The 24,062-nt window shown below is 40.3% G+C and overlaps 1 protein-coding gene across 1 annotated transcript in view; it reads left to right on the top strand.

The window, feature by feature from the left end:
- The first annotated feature begins 17,075 nt into the window (after nt 1-17,075).
- DHRS7B (dehydrogenase/reductase 7B) overlaps nt 17,076-24,062 on the top strand; it is a 63,312-nt gene continuing 56,325 nt past the window's right edge. Inside the window, exon 1 of the mRNA XM_036888160.2 lies at nt 17,076-17,167. Coding sequence (XP_036744055.2) covers nt 17,148-17,167 — 20 coding nt within the window. The 5' untranslated portion in view covers nt 17,076-17,147. The remainder of the gene's footprint in view (nt 17,168-24,062) is intronic.

Raw genomic sequence — 24,062 nt, 5'->3', positions numbered from 1 at the left:
GTTAGAATTTATCTTACAGCTGGAACCAGAATAAAAGACATATGGGTGCACTGAGTCTGACTGGTAGCCTCAAGCAGCCTGACCACAAATCCACAAGCAAGAAAATACCGTTGTAAACCACATAGGTTGGGGGTGGGGGTGGGTGGTGTATCTGTTGGGCAATATTCCTGCAGCAAATCTGGTCTTATTTTGCTTCTTTTTACTTTGTATGTAAGTCGCCAAGATATACAGTGACTTCCCATACCGGCACATGGGTTTTCTTGAGTTTCATGATATTCTGGTGCTCCAGTGTATTTAGGCCAAACTTCCATTAATGGATGCTTGGGATAGTCCAGTCTTTCCCTATTACAAAGTGCATTGAACAGGCTTATACATACGCCATTTTGTAATCATGGAATTTCTGGGATAGAAGGAATATGAAATTTGAAATGCTGAACGAAATTGATCAACTGCTCTGCTTAAAACTTGTACCAAGAACAATGACATTGATCATCAAATTAAACCTGGATGAGATTAAGAGGACACTTTAGTTTAAGTATCAGATGTGTTCCTGTTCTCATCTTCCTTCTCTGTGGGTCCCTTTCTACATCTGCTCTTCCTCTTTCTGTTTCGTAAGTTCATCAAGGATCTGCCCTTGACCTTGTTTCAGTCAGAATAGGCTAGATTATGCTGTGTAAAAAGTGATGCCCGAATCTCAATATCTTACAACAAAAGTTTGCTTCTTGGTCATGTACATGTTCATTGTGTGTCAGCCACAGTCTTGCCCCTCACTTCCTTCATTCCAGGACCAGATTGTTGGAAAAGCTATTATTTAGGACATGCTGATCTTAAGGCAGAAAGAAAGAGATATGGTAAACTGCACACTGATTCCTACAGTTTCTGCTCAGAAGTGATGACACATGTCACTTCTGCCCATATTTTATTGGTCATGCAAATCTTATGGCTGCTCCTGGGTCCTACAGACTGCAGATTTGGGCACCACATCTGAGTGAGCAGTAATTCAGTCTGCCACAGCTCTATTTTCTTCTTATCCCACAGTGTAGACCAAGGGCTCACACCCTCTCCCTAGGGTGAATCCTGAACCACGGTCTCTGCTCGGTCTCCAGGCCTGACAAACTCACAAACCCAGTGCCTGCTGGATGCTGTACTGGGCTCCCTTACTAAACTCAACACATCTAGACCTGGGCTTATCTCATTCCCCTACAAACCCATTTCTTCTGTGATACCTACATCACCCTCCATCCTACCCATGTCATATTAGCCTCCCCTTCCTTGCAGTCCATTACCAAATCACTGAGTCTACGCCTACCATGTCTCTCAATTCCAGCCTCTGTTCTCCATTGCTGCCCTCATAACCCTAATTTTGGAATTCATTCCCTTTATTTATCCCAAACCACTCAGCACATAGTCAGTATGCAAGAAATAGTTATTAAATGAATGAATGAATTCCCCATAATTCCATGTATTTTCTCTGAACTTGCAGTGAGTTGAGTGCTGAGGTCACACCTTTGAACTGTATCATTCTTGCTTTCTAAGTGGGCTGTCTGCCTCTGCTGTCAACCTCTTCTGTCCATCTTTCAGAGAGCAACTGTGTGATTTGAAGAGCAGGTCAGTTTTCTGCTAGAAATTCAATCATACCTCCCCACAGTCAACTGAATAGAGTCCAATCTGACCCAATCTGCTTTCCAAATTCTCTTCCTCCCCAGCAGCCAAATCAAGCAACTACTCATTCTCTCTGTGTTCTGTCCTTCTGTGCCCTTGCTAATGTCACTCTGGGTGAAATGGACATGTCCAAATTCTCCCATCCTTCAAAGTCCCACACAAATGTCTGCTCTTCCATAAAGCTTTCCTGGATGCCCATCCTTATTCCAAGTCCTCCTCAGTTTCCACAGCCCTGCCACCCAGACTCCTCTACACTGCCTGCCATTCTCTCCTGCTGCAGTTAAGTGTCCCTGTCCTCTCTCTGGCAGACCATGAGTTTCCTGTGAGCTGAGCCTGTTTGCCCGTGTGCTCCCACAGCACCCTGCACATACTGCGTACTCCATAAGCATTTGCTGAATGAATACAAGGGAAATAGTAAGCAATAAAATGAGCCCCCACCTGCTCCTCCACCCTCCCCAAGACACCTCAGTCCAGAAGAATGCCCTGTCAGTACTCTCCTGGGCACTTACAACACGGGGTCCAGGCTGACGTCCTGGACTCCACACCACTGAACATGCAGGCTCTTATGGTCTTATTGTTTGATTTTCCACACCCTCCTGGGTAGGCAGTGGTGGATGCCCTCACTTCCCATCACATCTGATGGTTTAAGTTAACAGAAATGTCGGGGACCCCGTTGCACCATGGCTGATAGGGTTGTATATAGGTGTAGAGGTACAGAAAAATTTTTATAGATCTTTTAAACAGAGTGTTTGAGAATCATACATGTTTTTTCAAAAACTCAAAATACCTTCTGGACAGCTGAAAGTCTCTAAGTTGTTCTGTGGCAGATGCGGCAGCTTTTGAGTCTGACAATTCATTTCCTTCTTGGGAGAAACCTTGAGATCAAAGCTTGCTTGTTCCAGAGGTGGAATGTCCCTGCCTCAGGGATGTGACCACCTCCAGAAGCCAAACATACTCAGAAACTGACCGCTTTTTTGGATAAATCTGGCCTGTTTTTGGGGGTAGAGAAGCACTGAACGAAGCCGCTGTCTCTTCCTTCAGCCTCCCTTCGAAGTCCCATTACCAGTGAAGGGGAAAGAGAATTGCTGTATGAAGCTGCTTTTTTAAGGGAAGAGAAAGAATGGAGGAAGCATACTCAGGTGAGCCATAATTATTGGTACAAAACTCTAAAAACAGGTGCTTAAAGTGTAGGGTAGTTGGCAAGAAGGGAAGAAAGGGACAGACGCGGCGAGTCGCCGCCCTGGGGAATACGCATCCCACGCCGGGCAACCGGAGGAAACCAGCAGGAAGCGCTGCTGGGAAGGCTTCCGGGAGCCGCCCCCGCGCGGGCGCCCCCTGCTGGGCTTGTTTGGAACCTGCCCCTCCGCCCTCCCCAAACCAGCTGGGAACCCGCTGTGGGGGCGCGGCTTTGGCCAGGCTTGCTGTTAAAGGCAGCTGGTTAGCCTTCTGACTACAACCTCGAGCGGGACCCTGATGGGGGAGAGTAAAGGCCCCTCCGTGTACTGCCTACATCCCGGTCTCAGCCCCACCACTGGGGCCGACTCCAGTAGATTTTCCCATGAATTCTGGAGCTCTCTTGTAAGTATCACAAATACATCCCATTACATTTGCGTGTTAAAAATCATTAATTTGTTAGAAATACAATTTGACCTAGTAATTACACTCCTAGGAATTTACCTGAAGAAAACAAGATCCCCGATTCAAAAAGACATATGCTTCAAAAATTCATATGGAAACACCAAAGACCCCGAGTAGCCAAAGCAATCCTGAGAAAAAAGAATAAAGTGGGGGGGGATCTCACTCCCCAACTTCAAGCTCTACTACAAAGCCATAGTAATCAAGACAATTTGGTACTGGAACAAGAACAGAGCCACAGACCAGTGGAACAGATTAGAGACTCCAGACATTAACCCAAACATATATGGTCAATTAATATTCGATAAAGGAGCCATGGACATACAATGGGGAAATGACAGTCTCTTCAACAGATGGTGCTGGCAAAACTGGACAGCTACATGTAAGAGAATGAAACTGGATCACTGTCTAACCCCATACACAAAAGTAAATTCAAAATGGATCAAAGACCTGAATGTAAGTCATGAAACCATAAAACTCTTAGGAAAAAACACAGGCAAAAATCTCTTGGACATAAACATTAGCGACTTCTTCATGAACATATCTCCCTGGGCAAGGAAAACAAAAGCAAAAATGAACAAGTGGGACTATATCAAGCTGAAAAGCTTCTGTACAGCAAAGGACACCATCAAAAGAACAAAAAGGTACCCTACAGTATGGGAGACTATATTTGTAAATGACAGATCCAATAAAGGCTTGACATCCAAAATATATAAAGAGCTCACACACCTCAACAAACAAAAAGCAAATAATCCAATTAAAAAATGGGCAGAGTTGCTGAACAGTCAGTTCTCCAAAGAAGAAATTCAGATGGCCAACAGACACATGCAAAGATGCTCCACATCGCTTGTCATCAGAGAAATGCAAATCAAAACCACAATGAGATATCACCTCACACCAGTAAGGATGGCTACCATCCAAAAGACAAACAACAACAAATGTTGGTGAGGTTGTGGAGAAAGGGGAACCCTCTTACACTGCTGGTGGGAATGTAAATTAGTTCAACCATTGTGGAAAGCAGTATGGAGGTTCCTCAAAATGCTCAAAATAGATTTGCCATTTGACCCAGGAATTCCACTCCTAGGAATTTACCCTAAGAGTGCAGCACTCCAGTTTGAAAAAGACAGATGCACCCCTATGTTTATCACAGCACTATTTACAATAGCCAAGAAATGGAAGCAGCCTAAGTGTCCATCAGTAGATGAATGGATAAAGAAGATGTGGTACATATACACAATGGAATATTATTCATCCATAAGAAGAAAACAAATCCTACCATTTGCAACAACATGGATGGAGCTAGAGGGTATTATGCTCACTGAAATAAACCAGGTGGAGAAAGAGTACCAAATGATTTCCCTCATTTTTGGAGTGTAACAACGAAGCAAAACTGAAGGAACAAAACAGCACAGACTCATAGACCAAGAAGGGACTAGCAGTTACCAAAAGGAAGGAGTAGGGGAGGGAGGGTGGGGACAGAGGGATAAGGGGATTAAGGGGCATTATGATTAGCACACATAATAGAGGGGCGTCACCGGGAAGGCAGTGTAGCACAGAGAAGACAAGTAGTGACTCTATAGCATCTACTACGCTGATGGACAGTGACTGCAATAGAGTTGGGGGGACTTGATAATATGGGTGAATGTTGAAACCACAATGTTGTTCATGTGAAACCTTCATAAGATTGTATAAACTATCAACAATACTTTAATAAAAAATTATCAAAAAAATAATTGATTTTCTAAATGGAAACTTTTAAAGTATTCTTTAAAAAGCTTTAAAAAATATTTAAAAATACATAAGTATTCTAGTCCCATTTTTTAAATTCCATTTGTTAAATACATCAGGAGGTTCAGGAAGTGTATAGGAGGTTTTTTATTTCATTTGTTAAATATATCAGGAGGTTCTGGGATTGCGTATAGAAGAGAAAAGCAAATAAGAGCATCTCTCAGAAAGCCGGGATTAACATATAGCAACCATGAATTCGACATGTTCTGATTCAAGCAGAACCTGAACAGTTCCCAGTAAATATAAAATGAAATTGGGATCATAGGAGGCTTCCTACACTTTTTGTACCTATCTAGAGCACAGGGTGTATGTGTGTGTTGGGGGGGTGCCTTTGTGTCCACCAGACTCCAAATCGGAGAACTTCCTCCCTGGACTAGAGGCAGAGCAACACATCCTGCTGATGGCTGTGCTTTCACTGGAAAAGCTGGGTGGTGCATCTGTTTCCCTGGGTGCGTTCTGGAGCTAGACTTCCCAGGGTCAAATCACAGTGTCTGAGGACTAATTTTTTTCCATCTGACATCAGCTCATTATCTGACACACATCTGTCTCCAACAGGAGATGTTCAGTGGAAATAACAGAGAGCAGAAAGGTCATTTTTCAGGTTAATGTGCTTTCACTGTGACTCATCTAGAGTGTCCCATAGAACTTTCTGAGATGGTAGAGATGGTGGAAGTGTTATATGAGCACTTGAAATGTGGCTGGTGTGACTGAGGAACTGAATTTTTTATTTATTTTAATAATTTGCACTTTAATAGCCACATGTGGCTAGTGGCCATGGCGTTGGACAGCATAGTTCTAGCTCCAGTTGTCACCAGCTTTCTGTGAAAAATCAATTATATGAAAATGTTCATTCTGACACTCAACTTTTATGGCCATTCCTCTTGAATATTATATCTGGTTAAGGATTTGAAGAAATATAGTGTAGATGTTATTTGTTAGAATAGGCAGCAGGAGCTTCCAGGGCATTTTTACTTTAAAATTTCATAAATCCATCATATATATATATATATATATGGGAGAAATATAGGCTTTCTTATTTCCGAGGGCCACAATTTCAATGCTGCTGCCATAGAAATTTCTAAGCAGACACCAGTACTTGCTTTTCTCTTAAATTTCAGGGAGTAGCAATAAAATCACCCATCCTGCCGGGAAGCTGAACATCTCCCAGGAACCACAAAAAACAGAACATGCCTCTGCTTCCTCTATGGGCTTTTTAGCCTCATGCTGGAAGTGCTCAAAAGACTGCATCACTCTTCTTCCGTTGTACTTCCCCTTTGTTCTTCTGACCGCTTAGTGTCCTACGCATGACATTCATGTTCACCCATATGTCTTGGAGAGGGAAAGGTAATATGACATGTGCAAATACAAGCCCTGCAGACTACAGATTCAGTTCCAAGTGCTTTGGGAAGGTGGTAGTCCCCCTGCAGCTCAGTGGGTGAAGGAAGTGTGGAGGGAGCCTTTGTATCATCCCCAGTCTCCAAACAGCATCATACAGAACACGCATCAGAAGGAAACAGATTTTATTAAAAGATCCATGAGGTGGGAGTGGGGGGTCATGTTAGAGTTCCTGTCACTAATAGAACAGTTCTCCTTAGAGCTACACCTACACTGAAACCTCTGTAGTTACCACTGAAGGATTTTTTTCTTTTTCTGCACTCATTGGAGGAAAATATGATTATGATTATGTATCCTCGTATTCTCTCAGCATCAATTCCTCCATTGACAGCAATAAAAACAATGGTGCAAAAAAAATAGTGCAAATGGAGCACTAACTCATGTGGCACTTTACAAGTGTTACCGTCTTTGGTCTCACACTTGATTATCTTCATTTTAAGTAAGGTTTGGAGGTGTTAAGAAATGCAACGTCTGTCCTATGGGCCTTAAAATATTTTTAGCTTTATTTTGAATGAATTATAGATCCACAGGACATTAAAAAGGTGGTGTAGAGCAGTGCAGAGCATGAAAATAGTATAATATCAAAACCAAGAATCTGACAGTGCATGTCTGTTTGTGTGTTGTGTGTACAGTTCCATGTCACGTATAGATTTGTGTAACTGCCAATGCAATCAAGATAAAGAACAATCAACAATACAGATTCTACCACCACAAAGATCTCCTTTCTACTACCCCTGTGTTGTCACAATCACTATCCTGCCCCCTGATTCTTAACCCCTGGCAACCACTAATCTGTTGATTTCAAGCATGTAATACAAGTGGAATCATAAGTATGTGACCTTTTGAGATCAGTTTTTTTCACTCAGTCTAATGCTGCTGAGATTCATTCAAATTATTAATAGTGCATGTATTAATAGTTCATTCCTTTTCCTTGCTGAGTAGTATTCCATGATATGGATGTACCACCATTTGTTTAACCATGAGGGACATTTTGGTTGGTTCCAGTTTTTATCTTTTACAAATAAAGCTTCTGTGAATAACTATGTTCAGGTTTTGGTCTGTTCATAAGTTTCCATTTCTTTGGGATAAATGCAATTTCTAAGTTGTATGTTTAAAGCTTTGCTTTGTTTTCTTTTTTAGAAATTGTCAGACTGTTTTCTAGAGTGGCTGTACCATTTTACATTTCCACCAGCAATGTACGAGAACACTCTAATTTCTTCCATTCCAATATGTAAGCCCTTTATTTTCTTGCCTTGACTTATTGCAGTAGCTAGAACTTCTAGTACTGTACTGAACAGCTTTAGTGAAAGTGAACATCCTTGCCTTGCCCAGTAGAGGGAGAGCTTTCAGTCTCTCACCACTATGTGTCAGGATGCCTGTGGGTGTTTTTCAGATGCTGTCTGTCAGGTTGTGAAGAAGCTTCCCTTTTACCCCTAGTTCTTTGAGTGTTTTTGATCATGAATGGGTGTTTGATTTTGTCACAGTCTTTTCCTGCACCAATTGATGATCATGTGTTGTTTTATTCATTAGCTTTAGATTCTTAATATCATAGATTACATTGATTGATTTTTAAATATTGAACCAGCTTTGCATCTCTGAGATAAATTTCACTTGGTCATGGTATATAATTTTCTTTATATTTTGCTGACTTCTAATTGTTAACATTTTGCTAAGAATTTTTGCCTCTGTATTTATGAGGGATGCTTGTCTGTAGGTTTCCTTGTTTCTTTCTTTCCTTAAAAAAATTTTTTTTTGGTCTTTGATTTAGTTATCAGTAATACTGACAAACTTCATGGAATAAGTTAGGAAGTATTCTCTATTTTCTGGAAGAGATTTGTAGAGTTGATATTACTTCTTTAAATGTTCAGTATAACTCTCCAGATTAACTCTTGGGGCCTGGATATTTACTTTTTGAGAGGCTTTTAAATGTTTCTCTAATAGTTAAAAGGCTATTCAACCTCTGTATTTCATATTGGGTGAGTTGTAGTAGTATGTACTTTTTGAGGAATTGGTCCATTTCATCTAAGTTCTCAAATTAATGTGTATAAGTTGTTTTAGTACTCTTTTGGTATTTTTCTGACGTCTGTGGGTCTGTAATAATACCCCCTGTTTCATTACTGACAGTAGTTTGTGTCTTTGCTCTTTTTTCTTCATCAGTCTTGCTAGAAGTTTATCAATTTTATTTATGTTTTAAAAGGACCAGCTTTTTGTTTCATTCATTTTCTCCTGATTTTGTTTTGCATTTCATTGATTTCTGCTGTCTTTATTACTTCCTTCCTTCTGCTTGCCATGGGTTTTAGGTTGTTTGGTATGAAACTATTCTCTTTTCTTTTTATTTAAATTAAGGTATCATTGATCTTATGAAGGTCCCACATGAACAACATTGTGGTTTCAATATTTACCCATATTATCAATTCTCCCTTTCCCATTGCAGTCACTGTCCATCAGTCTAGTAAGATGCCATGGAGTCATTACTTGTCTTCTTCATGCTATACTGCCTTCCCCATGACCTACCTATATTTCACTTATTTATATTTCACTTATTTCACTGAGCATAATACCCTCTAGCTCTGTCCATGTTGTTGCAAATGGTAGAATTTGTTTTCTTCTTATGGCTGAATAATATTCCATTGGGTATATGTACCACTTCTTCTTTATCCATTCATCGACTGATGGACACTTAGGTTACTTCTGTATATCTTGGCTATTGTAAATAGTGCTGCGGTAAACATAGGGGTGCATGTGTCTTTTCAAATCAGGGATCTTGGTTTTTTTTAGTAAATTCCTAGGAGTGGAATTCCTGGGTCAAATGGTATTTCTATTTTTACTTTTTTGAGGAACCTCCATATTGCTTTCCACAATGGTTGAACTAATTTGCATTCCTACCAATAGTGTAGGAGGGTTCAGCTTTCTCCACATCCTTGCCAGCATTTGTTGTTCCTTGTCTTTTGGATGCTGGCCACCCTAACTGGTGTGAGGTGATAGCTCATTGTGGTTTTAATTTGAATTTCCCTGATGATTAGCAATGTGGAGTATCTTTTCATGTGCCTGTTGGCCATCTGAATTTCTTCTTTGGACAAGTGTCTGTTCAGACCTTCTGCCCATTTTTTGATCAGGTTGTTTTTTTGGGTGATGAGGCATATGAGATCTTTGTATATTTTGGATGTTTACCCCTTGTCAGATATGTAATTTATGAATACACTCTTCCATACTGTAGGATGCCTTTTTGTTCTCTGATGGTGTCCTTTGCTGTCCAGAAGCTTTTTAGTTTGATGTAGTCCCACTTGTTCTTTTTTTATTTTGTTTCCCTTGCCTGAGGAGATGTATTCAAGAAAAAGTTGCTCATGTTTATATTCAAGAGATTTTTGCCTTGTTGTCTTCAATGAGTTTTATGGTTTCATGACTTACATTCAGGCCTTTGATCCATTTATATTTTCACTTTCATTCATTCAATGTATTTTTTAACATTTTCCCTGGGACTACACTTTGGACCCATGTATTATTTAAAGGTATGTTGTTTACCTTCCAAGTTTTAAAGAATTTTCCTCCGATCATTCTCTTATTGATATCTAGTTTGATTCCAGTCATTGGTACACACTGTATATAATTCCAATTCTTGTAATTTGTTGAGGTTAGTTTTTTTTGTCGAAGTATCATTGATATACAATCTTTTTTTTATTAAGGTATTACTAATATACACTCTTATAAGTGTTTCACATGAAAAACAATATGGTTAATATATTTACCCATATTATCAAGTCCTCACCCATACCCCATTGCAGTCACTGTCCATCAGTGTAGTAAAATGCCACAGATTCACTGTTCGCCTTCTGTTTTCCCCATGACCCCTCCACACCATGTGTACTATATACAATTGTATATTGGTTTCAAGTATACAACACAGTGGTTCAACAGTTACACATATTATTAAATCCTTACCTCCACTAGTGCAGTTACTATCTGTCAACATAGGAAGAAGCTACAGAATCATTGACTATGTTCTCCATGCTATACTACCATTCCCATGACCAACTTATATTATGATTGAGAATTTTTGTGCTCCTTTATCCCACTCAACCTCCCAGATGCTCACCCCAACCCCTCCTCCAGGGTAACCACCAGTCATTTCTGTGTCTGTGAATCTACCACTGTTTTGTTCATTTTGTTTTGCTTTGTTTTATATTCCACATACAAGCAAAATTATATGGTATTTATCTTTCCCTGCCTAACTTCACATAGCTTAATACCCTCTGGATCCATCCATGTTGTTGCAAATGGCAGGATTTCTCGTTATGGCTGAATAATATTCCACTGTGTATATATGTAACTTAGCTATTATAAATAATGCAGTGATAAACAGAGGTTCATATGTCTTTTTGAATCACGGATTTTGTTTTCCTTGGGTAAATTCCTAGAAGTGGAATTAATATGTCAAACGGTATTTCTCTTTTTAGTTTTTTGAGGAACCTCCATACTGCTTTTCACAGTGGCGGCACCAATTTACATTCCCACCAACAGTGTAGGGGGATTCCCAGGTTAGGTTTTTATGGCCCAGGATATGGTCTATTCTGGTATATGTTCTGTGGGTACTAAAGAAGAATGTGTTTTCTTTTGTTTTGGGGGGATGATCTACAAATGTTGATTAGATCCTTTTTGTTGATGGAATTGTTGAGCCTTTTCGTATTGGTACTGATTTTTTTATTGTTCTGTCAAATATTGAGAGAGGAGTGTTGAAGTCCTCCTGTAACTGTGGATTTGTCTGTTTCTCCTTTCAGTTCTCAGATTTTGCTTTGCTTATTTTGCACCTCTGTTGTTTGGTGCAATCAGATTTAGGACTATGACTTCTTGGAGGTTGACTCTTTTGATATTATGTAATGTACCTCTCTGTCCCTAATAATTTTCTTTGCTCTGAAGTCTATTTTATCTGATATTAATAAAGCCGCTCCTGCTTTCCTTTGATTAATGTTTGCATGGTTTCGTTTTTCATCCTTGTACCTTCAACCTACCTGCACAAGTGAGTTTCTTGTAGATAACATAGAGGTGGCTTATGTTATTTTTATCCATTCTGTCAATCTCTTGAAGTTTTCTATTTAGACCTCTTTCATTCAATGTAATTATTAATATGGCAAGGTTTAAGTCTATCATTTTATTTTTTGATTTCTGGGTTTTTTTTGCATCTTATTCCTGTCTTACTTCTTTTTTCACCATTTTAGGAATTCTGTTTTGATTTATCTATGACATTTTTGAGTATATCTCTCTGAATAGCTTTTTTGGTGGTTGCTGTAAGGATTTCATTATATTTATAGAACTTGTCTCAGTTTACTGGTGTCTACATTTTATACCTCAGTTTGAGTCAGGTGTAGAAAGCTCACTTCCCTTTATATCTCTTTATCCTTTGTCATTTATAATTGCTTTAAATATTTCCTCTATATCCATTAAGAACCATGTTACAAATTTTTCTTCAACAATTCAACATAATTTTGAAAATTTAAGGAAAGAAAAAATCTATTTTTTTACTCATATTTTTACTATTATGTGTTCTTTCTATATCTTAGAATCTCATGTTCTAAGAGCCCATCTTTTATCATTGTTTGTTCAGAGTACTTCTCTTAGCCATTTTTGTAGAGTGGGCCACAAGTTTTCTTAGTTTTCTTCATGTGAGAATGTCTGTTTCCCTTTCATTCCCGAAGAATATTTTTGTTGATGTAGAATTCTGGGCTGACAGTTCTTTAAGCACTTGAGACATGTCACATCACTTTCTTCTGGTCTTTGGGTTTCCAATGGGAAATCTGTCATTAGAACAGTTTTTCTCCCATAAGTAATGCATAGTTTCTCTCTGGATGCTTCCAAGACTTTTAATTTGTCTTTAGGTTTTCATCAGTTTGACTGATGTGTCTTGGCATGGATTTCTTTGGGTTTACCTGTTTGGGGTTTACTCAGCTTCTTGAATCTGTAGGATTATGCCTATTGTCAAATTTGGGGAATTTTTCAGCCACTATTTCTTTCAACATTTTTCAATCCCCCATTCTTTTTCCTCTCCTCTTGGTACTCCAAAACACAAATGTAGGTCTTTTGTTATAGTCCCATATGTCCCTGAGGGCCTGCTCATTTTATTCAATCTCTTTCATCTCTGTTGTTGAAATTGCATAATTTATATTGTTTAATCCTCAAGTTCACTGAGTCTCCTCTGTCCTCTTCATTCTGCTGATGAGCCATCTATTAAGGTTTTCTTTTTCTTAATTTTGGTTACTATATTTTTTAACTCTAGAATTTCCATTTGGTTCTTCCTTGTCTTTCAATCTCTTTGCTGAGACTTTCTATTTTTTCATGTGTTTCAAACATGTTCGTAATTTCTTATTGGAGCACTTTTATGATGGCTGCTTTAAAATCCTTGTCAGTTAATTCTAGTATCTGTGTAATCCCCATGTTGGCATTTATTGATTGTGTTTTCTCATTCAAGCTTAGCTCTTTATTTTTGTTGCTGTGATAAGTGTTTTTTTTATGAAAACCTAGATTTTGGAGTATCATAACATTCTGGATCTGATTTAAATCATGGATTTGGTTAGGCTTTCTCTCACACTGTTTTGGCAGGGGAATGGAGATTCTTCTTTATTATTGTCAGGTGTGGGTGGAAATCCAGATTTTTCCACTTGGCCTTAATTGTCACTTGGAGGGATTCCTTATTACTCCTGGGTGCAAGTGGGGGGTTCACACTCCCCAGTAGGCCTCCACTGATGGCACCCTGGCTGGGAGGGGGTGGAGTGCCTATTTAATACTTCCTCTGTGGTTTCTGTTGACATGTGCGGTGGGAGGTGGCCTTGTGGCCACTGAGCAGTGGTGAAGGTCCTGACTCCCCACTTAGTCCCCTCTGACACCACCCTGGAGAGGAGGGGGAGGAGTGCCTCTGTACCTCCACGTGGGAGTGGATGTCCACGTTCCCCACATGGTTTCCGCTGACCCCTCCTTAGTGCCCAATGGGCATGAAAGCCCCAGCTCTCCACTTGGCCTCCTCTGACACCGTATCAGCAGAGGGAATAGTGGGTGGTGGCACTGCTTTACAGCTTACCTTGGAAGGAGATCTAAGCCTTCTACGCAGCCTTTGCTGGCAGGGGTAGGTGTGGAGTTTTTGTTTTGTTTTGCCGTGGTTTTGGTTGGTGTAGTCATTATTGTCTAAGTTTCTGTCTTCCAAAGCTTCCCTTTTCATTGTCCTCTGTTTGGAGAGAGCAGGCTTTTTTCTGTGGGCTTTGTTTATACCTGTTGATATTTCCAGGTTGCCTACTCCTCCAGGTAATGAAGCAAAAAGGAAACCCAGGGAACTCACCTCTGTATTGTTCCTTGGGTCCTTAAGTCCCTAGTCAGTCTGCCTTTTCTCCACATTTCAGTCTGTATATGCTTGTTTTACATTTATTGTCCAGAAGGTTTGGTTGAACCTAGCAAGAAGCCTACAGAAACCCAAAGAAATCCCTCCCAGCCAGGGTGCTATCAGTGGAGGCCTACTGGGGAGTGTGAATCCCCTACTTGCACCCAGGAGTAATAAGGAATCCCTTCAAGTGACAATGAAGGCCAAGTGGAAAAATCTGGATTTCCACCCACACCTAACAATAATTAAGAAGAATTTCTTATTCCTATTTCCTTCCATTTTCCTGGAAATGGAAGTCCCCCATGCCATTTTTATTGAAGGCCATGGTACTGTACTAACTAATCAGTGGGGTCTATTTGTATAATATCCTGGTTGGGAAATTAGAGTTCTTACACTGGCATTTGATAGAAGATCCAACTCAAACTGGCTATAAAATAATTGGAATTTATTGTCCTGCTTCCGGAATGACTCTAAGCAAGACTGAAGTGTGGGTTGGCTAACAGGATGGCTGGTAGCCCTGGAAAATTAACTCTAGGAAACTGACTCAGTCTTGCAGTGAGCACTCAGGATCACACTGGATTTGTTACTGGTATATTCACACTTTGTGAACTGGCAAGCTAGAGTCCAGTTTCCAGAACAGTGGAGAAGGGCCAGGAGGGGAAACAAACTTCTGAGAAAATGCCAAAGGAAAACATATGGAACATATTTGAAAAGGTAGCTAATATTTAGCTCAAAATAACTTTTTCCCTATGTTTCTAGGTTTTGTGCATACTGGTGGGGATTTCCATGGTATATTAATTGAATAAAGTGAATAAAAGCAATGTACAGAGCAGTGTTACAGTATGTTGTTTGAATAACAAGGGATGGTGGGGAGAATGCTGAATGTATATATAATTGCTTGATTATGCTTAAGATAACTCTGGAAAGACACATAGCTAACAGCATTGTTACCCAGTGGGAGAGAAATGAGTGCCTGGAGAACAGATTTTTTCAACTTACACATTTTTGCCATCTCTGAATTTGAACTATGAGAATTCCAAGTTTCTCTCACAACATCCTTTCCACACTTCCTCCTCTACCACTTCAGGTCTTCTTTAAAAATTCATTGCAAGAATTGCTTACATATTCTGAATAAAAGTCATTTTGAGATATATGTATTCCAAATATGTTTTCTGCTCTAGTGCTTGCCTTTTACACCATTGTGTCTTTCTATGTCTTAAATGAATAACACCTGATTTATCAGCCTTTCTCTTTAGTGTTGGAATTTTCTGTGTCTTGGTAAGAAGTATTTTCCTATCCAGTATGTTAGGGGGGAAGTTGTTTATTTTTCTAGGCTCTTGTCCCTGATACAACAAAGAATTGAAAGGCAGAGACACAGTAGGTAAGCAGAGTAAAAGTTTTATTTAAAGTTACTCACGTAGAGAGAAAGTGTGGGAGGAGGCCTGAAAGGTTGAAAAGTTTTATTTAAAGTTATTGGGAGAAATTTGGTTAGGAGACACAGGGAAGTCAGAGTACAAGGTTAGGAAGTAATTCATTTAAGAGAGAGTGTCAGGGAATGACAGAACAAAGTGAAAAAGGAAGTTCATTGAACTGCTGCTCAGCATGGGGCATATCCCCTGCTAACTCCTTAAGCCATGTCACCTGGTATCCAGTGTCTGCTTGGATCCGCATGGCATGGCAACTGAGTCCCTACCACCCCAGAGTGAGATTATGTTCTGCAAACCTCCTAGAGACAGAAAAAGGAGACTTTCAGGCAGGTTACTAAAGAGCATGACCATAAACTGCAGTTCCTTCCTTGGCTTAGAATGAAATAGCAAAGTAACAAAGACACTTACCACTGGAAAAGTTTAGAGACAAAACATTCTAAGTTGAGCAGTGAGAAGTTTATTTAAGGCAAAAAGGTGCACATTCGGAGAAAGGGGAGTGTGGGCAACTTCAGAGAAGAGGTATGCTACAAGGTTGGGGGTTCCCACTTTTAGGGATTTTTCAGGAATGTGATAAAGCACTAGGGGGTGTAGACTTGTCAAGTGGTCTCAAGGTGTTTATTTATCTTTGGTGAGAGAAATTACCTCTCTTCTCTTCTATTATTCTGTTCTCCAGGTAATTCTGCAAGATTAATACAATAAATTTACTGATCTGGTTCCTCTCCAGAATAGCAGCTTCCCTCTGGGAACATATCAATCAAGACTGCCTGCCTTGCCCCCAAGGTGGGTTGAGTTATTGTCTGTTTGCTGAAGAATATGTTAAGAATCTTACTTCTTAACTTCCTGGGTTTTAAAATGCAATCATAGCTCTAAGATGGAATCTTTCCTGTATTTACTATGTTGTTTATATCTGGACTTATTTGCTAAATTAATCATTATGCTTGTCTCCTGTCCAGGTTGCAAATTACTTGATTAGCAGCTGGAGGAGGAAAAAAACAGCATATAGGTTAAGTTAAAGAATAAGCTAGGCCTTTTAGCAGGCTAAAGTAAATCTTACAATGGCATGATCTAATTGACACATGAAGACATGGGCTGTGCTTGGATACTTTTATCTGGGGAATATTTGGACATTTCATGTTACTTCTGGCCTTTGGAGTTTCATCTGATTAACTCATTAACTCTGTCTTTCCTGGCTCTGCGGTTTTAACCGGTTAACTCTTTGAGTCCCTTTTAGTGGGCTTTACTGGCCTTATTCTCTCTCTACCCCACTCATATCTATTCTTCTGCCTAACAAATTGTCACGGTATCCTGCCGTTATTTTCTAGAGTTGTACCTTTCACATTAGGTTTACAATCCATCTTGAATTGAATTTTTGTTATGTACTAGAGAACAAGGTTTATTATGCCCCATAGACACTGAATTGATCTAGCACTATTTACTGAAAATAACTTTCCTATTATAGTAGCTCCTTCGTGGAAAAAAATGTGACTACATACTTCTGGGTCTGTTTCTGGTCTCACTCTTCTTTCCTACTGATTTTTAAATCTCTGCCAACATAACAATTTTAAAATTATAACTCTTCATAAGTCTTGATCACTGTAGCATATATCCCCTGACTTCACTCTTTCCGTCTCCCCAGCTCCGCCACCCAGAGTGCACGGAACCCAAACTACGACCTTCCGAATTTCCCGCGGGAGGATGGAGGGAGGCGCTTGCGAAAGAAGACGCCACTCAGACCTCTAGGCCTTGGCCATCCTACTTTCTCCCGGAGGGATGGACATCCGGCACGCATGCGCAGCCTAAAGGCTGAGGTTGACAGAACCGCACGGGCTGCGTTAGCGGAGTACGTCACTTCCGAGGCGGGAGAAAGAAGCTGATTGGCCATGGTCGCCGCGGCAACCAGGTAGGGCCGGGGAAGAAGGAGCTCAGTGGCGGGGGGCGTAGGTCCCTCCCAGGGTGGGGTCACGCGAGCGTGTCCCGCATCCGGTGCCTTCTCCGCCGGGGTGAGGGGAGCGGACCCGGTGTGGGGGCCAAGCGGAGGCCGCGGCCCCCAGCTCTGAAGGAGGACGGCTCGGGCACCTAAACTGGAGGCCCGGTTCTGGCGTTTTGTCATTGGGCAGCCCGCGCCTCCGCCGAGGTCTGAGTCTCGGTTTGCGCGGCTGACAATGGGCTTAGCGAGTCGGCCGGCCCGCCCACCCCTCGCAGAGGGCGGCGTGAGTGCTGTCGTCTGGGGCCTGGTCACCTCCCGCTGTGCGCCACGCGCAGGGGCCCCGCCGCGTGGGCGGGTGGCGTGACCGCGGCTCAGGCACAGGAGACGGTGGTTCCTTAGCCTGTTAGAGGGGTAGGATGACTAGCAGGGCAGAGTCCGTTTCTCAGAAGGCGGGGGAATACTGATTGGGGGGCATCCCCGGGAGTGGCTGCCGTAGATAACTGATCCTCCCGGCCTCGCGCTGTCGCTCGAACTGGGGGTGCGACTGTGGGCCTTAAACTCTTAGCGCCTGCGTCCTCAGCTGTAACTTTGGGAGTAATAGGCCCACGCAAGAGGTTGTTGTGTTGCATAAATGACATGGCGCGTGGGAGGTACTCAACAAATGGTACCTTTTCAGTTCCTTTTGGTATTTGAGAGTTGAAAAGTTACTTTTGAAGTAACTTCTGGTCTTCATAAACTTACATGTTTAGTCAGCATAATACTTGATCCTCTTAATGGAATTGCCAGGAAGAGCTTTTGGCCTCTTGCAGTGTGTATGGGGGAAAACAAAGAGGAAGTAATTTTTTAGAAAAGTGGCAGGTGAAAAAAAGATTCAGAGAGAGAATTAGCAAAAATAATACAATTTTTCAGAAGGATAGGGAGGGGAGCCAACTTTTTCAAGCACCCACCAGAATGGCTGCTGTAGCTGTCTCTCTCCCCACCCCCACCACGAGAGTACAGTGAGTGTATCACTGTGTTTTCAGCCACTGAGATTGCCCACAGCGAATAAGTAGGGGAGGCAGGCTTTTAGAACTAGACCTCTGCTACTCATTCTAGTACAAGGGTTGCCTTTGAAGAGGTCCTTGTTTAGAAGTTGTATTTAAAAAGTAATATGGAGCCTTGCCATGCTTACCAACATATAGAGGTCCCCCAACTTTTTTCTAAGATGATGGTTTTATTTCTCCTGTGGTTTATGATGGGAGGGAATGGAGATGGGAGGAAGGGGTAGGCCTTCATGACTTGGCCTTGGCCAGGGGTGACCAGTAAGGCTGAGGACCTTGCTGGGATTCCCTGGGATGGCATTCTGCAGTCCCCAAAAGCAACGTGGTGAGGCTTCCAGATTGACAGTTACTGAAGTTTATGTGGTTTGACAGGGCTTACTTTGAAGGAACGTATTTTTAAAAAGGATATATGTAAATTGTATTTTGCAGAATTAGTCTTTTTTAGAAAACAGGACCACCTAATTTGTTGAATTATTTTCCTGCATGACATTTGAAGCTTCTTTGGGATCATATGTTTTATTCCAGTACATTTGCTAATGGGCTCGGTGGTAGTTTCTTTTATTGTAGAAAACATAGATCTGGACAAAAATTACACTACTGGGAAGAATCTTTGTTGTAATTTTTTTCTGGGTTGTAGGTTGATTAGGGATCTGGTAGAAACACTAAAACATCAATTACCATGTGAAAATATAAGGTATATACTGTTGTGTTTAGCTAAGAGGGAAGTACTATTTTAGTTCCATTTTTACAGATTTTGAGACTTGGGGAAATTAAATGATGTGTCCAAAGTTGGAAAATCTAAGAGTGGAGAAAAACAAGTAAAGGGGGGTGTATTGGGTAATGTAGAATGCACCAGAAAGGGGGTTCAGGGTGACCCTGGGATGCTGGAGAACACTAGAGTGAGGGACATTTTCTCATTAAGGTGTGGAATTTCCTACTGGGAGGCAAGGGAAGTTGTGGGCTTAAAGGCAAAAGCCTGTTTTATCTGCCTGTCCTAGGCCAAGGTCAGCACAGCTGGACTGAGTCCTCTTTTGAAGCCCAGGTTTTGAATCCTGCTGCCCTGATGTAATGGATTTCTGATGTGCTTTGCTGTGAAAGAACCTAAGACTACACAAGAGTCAGTGTCATGCAAGCCATGTAAATGCTTTATCACGTCACATCTAAAAAGATTTCTTGGTTTTATAAATGAATCTGTCTTGCCAATGGGTTTCAGCCCCGGGCAAGTTCCCTCTATGGATTCAATGTGACCAAAGAAATGACAGGAGAATGTTCTTGGGGTGAAAGCATTATACCCAACTTTATTTCCACGGTGGCAGATCAATCACTAAAATCCCATCCACTCAGAGCGAGTCTGCATGCAGCAAGCCAGTCTCTGCCTCTGGGCCCCTCTGTCTGCACAGCCGTCCTCTGGGCCTCTGTGCTTGGTGCTGCCACCACTCCAGCCTCTGCTCTGCTCTCCTGCAGCCTTGCAGCCCTGCCACCATGTTGCCCAGAGCACTGGGCAGAGCTCTTTTATATAGAGTTAATAGCAATGTATTACCCACATGTGTAGTGAGCTAGCCAACCAGGGCCAGGTGAGAATCCTGGCCCCAGGAACTTTAGTTTTATCCACAATCTCTTTCAGGGCTTTTATAGCTAACATATTCCATAGTATACTTACAATATTTGTTTTATTCAGATTGCTACTATCTGTTTGCATAAATACAGCTATGTTTGTGCCCTAGTCAAGAACATGATAATGTGCCTTCTGTACCATACACCCTCCTCCTTTTTCTCCATTCTTTAAGAATAATAATAGTTAATATTAATTGAGGGCTAGTTATGTGCGAGGCACTGTGCTAAGCATTATATGGAATTATTCAATTCTTAAAATAACCCTGTAAAGTAGGAACAATTATTATCATTTTTAGAGGGAAAAGTGGGCTCAGAGATGATAAGAAATTTATTCAGAGGCACAGAACTAGTCAGGGCAAAGCTAATTTCATGTCACTCCCAAGGCTAGTGCTTATTGATGTGTGCCATTCATTCCTTCATTTAACACATACTATTGAACACCTACTCTGTACCAGCAATGTGCTAGGTGTCAGGAATACACTTATGGCCAAAATAGACACAGACCCTGTTTTCAAATTGCTTCTAAGTATAGCAAGGGAGATAGACAGAAAGTAGAGTATTACAGACTAATTATTAATTATGGTTGTGGTACATGCCTGTTTTGTTCCTTCAGTTTTTGCTTTGTTCTTATGCTCCACAGATGAGTGAAATCATTTGGTACTTGTCTTTCTCTGCCTGGTTTATTTCACTGAGCATAATACCCTTTAGCTCCATCCATGTTCTTGCAAATGGTAGGATTTGTTTTCTTCTTATGACTGAATAATACTCCATTGTGTATATGTACCACCTCTTCTTTATCCATTCATCTACTGATGGACATTTAGGTTGCTTCCATTTCTTGGCTATTGTAAATAATGCTGCAATAAACATAGAGATGCATATGTCTTTTTGAATCTGGGCTGCTGCATTCTTAGGGTAAATTCCTAGGGGTGGAATTCCTGGGTCAAATGGTATTTCTATTTTTAGATTTTTGAGGAACCTCCATACTGCTTTCCACAATGGTTGAACTATTTTACATTCCCACCAGCAGTGTAGGAGGGTTCCCCTTTCTCTGCATCCTCACCAGCATTTGTTCCTACTCTTTCTGTGTTGGCCATCCTAAATGGTATGAGGTGATATCTCATTGTGGTTCTAATTTGCGTTTCCCTGGTGATTAGCGATGTGGAGCATCTTTTCATGTGCCTGTTGGCCATCTGAATTTCTTCTTTGGAGAAGTGTCTGTTCATATCCTCCGCCCATTTTTTAATCGGGTTATTTGCTTTTTGGGTGTTGAGGCATGTGAGTTCTTTATATATTTTGGATGTTAACCCCTTGTCTGATATGTCATTTACAAATATATTCTCCCATACTGTAGGATGCCTTTTTGTTCTGCTGATGGTGTCCTTTGCTGTACAGAAGCTTTTTAGTATGATGTAGTCTGATTTGTTCATTTTTGCTTTTGTTTCCCTTGCTTGAGGAGATGTGTTCAGGAAAAAGTTGCACATGTTTATGTCCAAGAGATTTTTGCTTATGTTTTCTTCTAAGTGTTTTATGGTTTCACGACTTACATTCAGGTCTTTGATCTATTTTGAGTTTACTTTTGTGTATGAGGTTAGACAGTAATCCAGTTTCATTCTCTTGCATGTAGCTGTCCAGTTTTGCCAACACCAGCTGTTGAAGAGGCTGTCATTTGCCCATTGTATATCCATGGCTCCTTTATCGTATATTAATTAACCATATATGCTGGGGTTAATATCTCAGCTTTCTAGTCTGTTTCATTGGTTTATGGGTCTGTTCTTGTACCAATACCAAATTGTCTTGATTACTGTGGCTTTGTAGTAGATTTTGAAGTCAGGGAGCGTAATCCTCCTGGCTTTATTCTTCCTTCTCAGGATTGCTTTGGCTATTTGGGGTCTTTTATGGTTCCATATGAATTTTAGAACGATTTTCTCTAGTTCATTGAAGAATGCTGTTAGTGTTTTGATAGGGATTGCATTGAATCTGTAGATTGCTTTAGGCAGGATGGCCATTTTGACAATATTATTTCTTCCTATCCATGGGCATGGGCTGTGTTTCCATTTATTGGTATATTCTTTAATTTCTCTCATGAGTGTTAAAGGATTACTTTTTAATTTATTTTTTAACATATCTCCTATTCTTCTTGATGCACTTAAGAGTTAAGAGTGTGGACATTGGAATCTGAAAACCTAGTTAAAATATCTACTCTGTCCACCTGTAGATGGAAATGACCCTAAGGCTAAATAGCTTTCACCAGTGAAAATAAACCCACAGTAAAGGTAGCAGACAAACTAATTACCAAGTAAGTAGACAATTAAAACAAAATAAAAGAAGCAAAATCAACTATACACAAAATCAGTCAAGGGATACACAAAAAGTGCAGATTGTGACATCTAGTGTAAAAAAATGAGGAAGAAAAAGAAGGAAAAAGGTACCTTTATATTGTGTTTGAAATACAATAATAAGCAATTTAAGATAGACTATTATATAGTAAGGAGGCTATCCTTGCACCTTTGGTAATCACAAAACTAAAGCCTACAATAAATACCCATGCACATGAAAATAAACTGAAAAGAAAAGAAATCCAATAACAACACTAAATAAAACCATTGATAATAATGAGTATAAGAAAGGAAGAAAGGAACAGAGAGAAGCTATAGGAAACAGCCAGAAAACAATAAAATGGCAGTAAGTACATACCTATCAGTAATCACTTTAATGTAAATGGACTGAATGCACCAATCAAGAGTCATAGAGTGGCAGAATGGATAAAAAAACAAGACCCATCTATATGCTGTTTGCAAGACTCAGATGCCAAAACATACACAGACTAAAGATAAAGGGATGGAAAAAGATACTCCATGCAAATAATAGGGGGGAAAATGCAGGGAGAGCAGTACTTATATCAGACAAATAGATTTCAAAACAGAAAGTAAACAGAGACAAAGAAGGACATTACATAATGATAAAGGGATCAGTCCAACAAAAGGATATAACCATTATAAATACCTATGCACCCCATATAGGAGCATATAAATATGTAAAGCAAATAATAACAGAATTAAAGGGGAAAATAGACCACAACGCATTCTTTTAAGGAGACCTTAACACACCACACATACCAATAGGTCAACCAGACAGAAAGTAAGGAGACAGAGGCACCAAACAATACATTAGAACAGATGGACCTAAGAGATATCTACACAACATTCCACCCAAAAGCAGCAGAATACATATTCTCAAGTATACATGGAATGTTTTCCAGAATAAATTACATACTAGGCCACAAAAAGAGCCTCAGTAAATTTTAAAAGAGTGAAATTCTATCAAGCAGCTTCTCAGACCACAAAGGTATGAAACTAGAAATAAATTACACAAAGAAAACAAGCATACAAACATATGGAGGCTAAACAACATGCTTCTAAATAATCAGTGGATCAATGACCAAATAAAAACAGAGATCAAGCAATACATGGAGACAAATGAAAACAACTCAACAACCCAAAACCTCTGTGATGCAGTGAAGGCAGTTCTAAGAGGGAAGTACACAGAAAACAGGCTTCCCTCGAGAAACAAGAACAATCCCAAATGAACAGACTAAACTCACAATTAATGAAACTAGAACAAGAACAAATGATGCCTAAAGTCAGTAGAAGGAGGGACATAATAAAGATGAGAGTAGAAATAAATAAAAACCAAGAAGAATAAAACAATAGAAAGAACCAAGGAAACCAGGAGCTGGTTCCTTGAGAAAATAAATGAAATAGATAAACCCCTAACCAGACTTATCAAGAAAAAAAGAGAGTGTACACACAGAATCAGAAATGAAAAAGGAATGATTACAATGGACACCAAAGAAATAGAAAGAATTACCAGAGAATACTATGAAAAATTATATGCCAATATAGCAGACAACCTAGAAAAAATGGACAACTTTCTAGAAAAATACAACCTTTCAAGACTGACCCAGGAAGAAACAGAAAATCTGAACAGGCCAATTACCAGCAATGAAATTGAACTGGTAATCAAAACACTACCTGAGAAACTGAACCCCTGGTCCAGATGGCTTCATGGGTGACTTTTATCAAACACTTAAAGAAGAGCAAATACCCATACTTCTTAAAGTATCCCAAAAGTAGAAGAGGAGGGAATACTTCCAAACTCATTCTATGAGGCCAGCATCACTCTAATACAAAACCAGACAAAGCACCACAAAA

The sequence above is a fragment of the Manis pentadactyla genome, chromosome 4, assembly GCF_030020395.1.
Source record: "Manis pentadactyla isolate mManPen7 chromosome 4, mManPen7.hap1, whole genome shotgun sequence".
In the NCBI taxonomy this organism is placed as follows: Eukaryota; Metazoa; Chordata; class Mammalia; order Pholidota; family Manidae; genus Manis; species Manis pentadactyla.
This window is presented reverse-complemented; position numbering and strand designations above follow the sequence as displayed.